Source organism: Cebus imitator, unplaced genomic scaffold, assembly GCF_001604975.1.
Source record: "Cebus imitator isolate Cc_AM_T3 unplaced genomic scaffold, Cebus_imitator-1.0 Scaffold726, whole genome shotgun sequence".
NCBI classification, from domain to species: Eukaryota; Metazoa; Chordata; class Mammalia; order Primates; family Cebidae; genus Cebus; species Cebus imitator.
In genome coordinates, this window is record NW_016108041.1 from 580,227 (window position 1) to 583,148 (window position 2,922).

The following is a 2,922-nucleotide window of genomic DNA, read 5'->3' on the forward strand; positions in this document are numbered from 1 at the left end:
AAGCCAACATGCCTGACCAAAATAAGGATTTTCTAGATCAATCCCTGCAGATGGATTCCTTAATATGTTGCCTTCTAGTGTAATCTTCCCTAAAGTTTCTTAGAAGATTCTCTTTTGGAGCTGGAGGACAGAACCCACGTGCATATTGAAGGCTCAAGGAAGTTGTATGGAAAGGAAATCTGTCTTATTCTGCCACGCTGATTTTCCAGACTTTTTTTCCATTATTAAGGAATTTATTGGTGGGGGGGGGGCAGTGTTGCTCTGTCACTCGGAGTGGAGTGCAGTGGCCTGATCTCGGCTCACTGCAACCTCTGCCTCCTGGGTTCAAGTGATTCTCCTGCCTCAGCCTCTGGAGTAGCTGGGACTAGAGGTGTATGCCACCATGCCCGGCTAATTTTTGTATTTTTACAAAATACAAAGGAGACTGGGTTTCACCATGTTGGCCAGGCTGGTCTTGAACTCCTGATCTCAAGTGAAGTGCTCACCTTGGCCCCCCAAAGTGCTGGGATTACAGGCGTGAGCCACTGCACCCGGCCTTTTTCTCCATTATTAACATCACCAGAAATAGTGATTCCAAGGAGCTCTGAAACCCCACCTTCACCAGTCCTGGCCAGAAGTCCTTATGTCTCACCCCTTCTCCATCTATGTCAGCGTGACATAGGCATCACATGCCACCACTCTCCTCTCTTTGACAGGACCCTGTTGTCTTCAGGTTCCTTCTGCATGAAGCTGGACCCGTTCAGCCAGTACTCAGATGAAGTCCGGACGTCCCTGGAGCTGGCTCACCTGAAGGACTGCGTGTCGGCCCTTCCCGATAGGCTGGACCACGAGTGCGCAGAAGGTGGACAGAACCTCAGGTAGGCGGGGGTAGACTGAGGAACACCAGGTAAGGTCTGCTAGGCGCCACCTCAGTAGGGGTGTTTGAATATTCTGTCCAGATCTGTGTCAGACCTGGATTTGAGTCCCAGTTGTGCTGCAGATGTCCCATTTGTCCCTTCAGCTTTTGGAGCCTCAGTTTCTGTATCTGTAAAACGGGTCTTAATCCAGGCTCTTTGTACCATGAGGTATAATAACCAGGATGGACAATGCATTTCCTTTTATACACACCAGCTCCATTCAGTTGACAGTGGCCATCAGTTGTTAAGCTATAGAAAGGCTTCTGTACCGGTTGGTCACTAGCACTGCTCTGAGCCCCACGTCCCCAGCTGTCTTGGTCCTTCTCCCAGGATACTGGAGATCTGTCCATGACCCCGCAACTAGAGCATTAATGCCTGGCACAGCAGGGGAACCTCTGGGGTCCCATTCTGGTGTTGTCAGTGCCTGGTTCTGGTTTGGTTATCCGTCTCCATGACAACCAACCACAGAGCCTCAGTCACATTCAACCGTAAAGCAGTGATCTCTGCTCCCTGGCAAGGGCAGTCGGGCAGTTGTCTGGGCTCACATCATGTCTCGGGATCAGCTGGCTGTCGGCTCATCTACTTGGCCTCAGGTGGCGCAAGAAGGGTACGTGTGCATTCCTCATTCTCCAGCAGACCAGCTTGGGCATGTTGTCATGGCGATCACAGGGGCACAAGAGCACACAAACTCCCATGTGCATCTCGCAGTAGTCTTCCGGCTGGCCTCATGTTTGCTAGCGTCCCATTGGCCAAAACAAGGTACACGTCTGAGTGCAGAGGCAACTGTCATGGCCCCACAGTTGGATAGGGATGCATGAATATGAGATCTTTTTATGTTTTTGAGGCAGGGTCTCACTCTGTCACCCAGGCTGAAGTGCAGTGGCACAATCTCAGCTGTAACCTCCACCCCCAGGCTCAAGCAATTGTCCTGCCTCTGCCTCCCAAGTAGCTAGGATGTCATGTGCCCACCACCATGCCCAGCTAATTTTTGCATTTTTAATAGAGACAGAGCATCAACACATTGGCCAGGCTGGTCTTGAACTCCTGGCCTCAAATGATCCACCCGCCTTGGCCTCCCAGAGTGCTGGGCTATAGGTGTGAGCCACTGTGCCTGGCTTTTTTTTTTTGAGAGACAGGGTCTCATTCTGTTGCCTAGGCTGGAGTACAGTGGCTCGAGCTCAGCCTTGAACTCATGGACTTGAGCAATCCTCCTGCCTCAGCCTCTGAAGTAACAGACTACAGAAGTGTGCCACCACATCCAGCTAATTTTTTTATTTTTGTTTTTTTGGAGAGAGAGAGGTCTTGCTTTGTTGCCCAGGCTGGTCTCCAACTCCTGGCTGCAAGCAATCCTCCCACCTTGGCCACCCACAGTGCTGGGTTTGTAGGTGTGAGCCAGTTTTAAGAATGATTATGAACCTGCATCTTGCTGAGTAGGAGATGTGTTCAGATTGATCAGTGATGTCTGCTGCAAGCACAGATGTTGGGAGTGAACGGGCTCTCCTAGTCAAGGAACACAGAGTCTCTCGTCGCACTTCTCCCAGCCTGCGCCTAGGTTCAGGGTCGGGGTGGTTTGACCCAACACTGTCTCCTGGTCTTTTAGGCAGCGCCAGCTTGTGTGCCTGGCTCGGGCCCTGCTGAGCAAGATGAATATCCTTGTGTTGGATGAGGCTACGGCGGCCGTGGACCTGGAAATGGGCGACCTCATTCAGTCCACCATCCAGATGCAGTTCAAAGGCTGCACTGTCCTCACCATTGCCCACCGGCTCATCATCATCATGGACTACACAAGGTGATGTCCCTGGCACGATGGCACTTTGGGAGTTTGCCTTACTCACTGGCTTATTAAGTCATTCATTCAACACTGTCCCTATTCCCAGTGACAGACCCAGTGGGTGGATCGTCTCTTCATCCTGGATGATACCAGATATTTCTTTTTTGTTTTGTTTTTTGTTTCTGGAGACGGAGTCTTGCTCCATCACCTAGGCTGGACTGCAGTGGTGCAGTCTTGGCTCACTGCAACCTCTAC

At 51.2% G+C, this 2,922-nt stretch overlaps 1 protein-coding gene across 1 annotated transcript; it reads left to right on the forward strand.

Moving 5' to 3' along the window:
• The first annotated feature begins 487 nt into the window (after nucleotides 1-487).
• Nucleotides 488-2,867, forward strand: LOC108296612 (multidrug resistance-associated protein 1-like). Its single transcript, XM_017519101.2, has 2 exons — nucleotides 488-857; nucleotides 2,497-2,867. The coding sequence occupies exons 1-2, from the start codon at nucleotides 724-726 to the stop codon at nucleotides 2,687-2,689; spliced, it is 327 nt and encodes a 108-aa protein (XP_017374590.1). The 5' UTR covers nucleotides 488-723; the 3' UTR covers nucleotides 2,690-2,867.
• The last annotated feature ends 55 nt before the right edge of the window (nucleotides 2,868-2,922 follow it).

What these genes read in the sequence shown, in the direction of transcription:
- LOC108296612 (XM_017519101.2), top strand. Translation starts at nt 724, where the DNA reads ATGAAGCTGGACCCGTTCAGCCAGTACTCAGATGAAGTCCGGACGTCC. An exon ending in GAAGGTGGACAGAACCTCAG is followed by an intron (nt 858 to 2,496) that starts GTAGGCGGGGGT and finishes CTGGTCTTTTAG; the next exon opens with GCAGCGCCAGCTTGTGTGCC.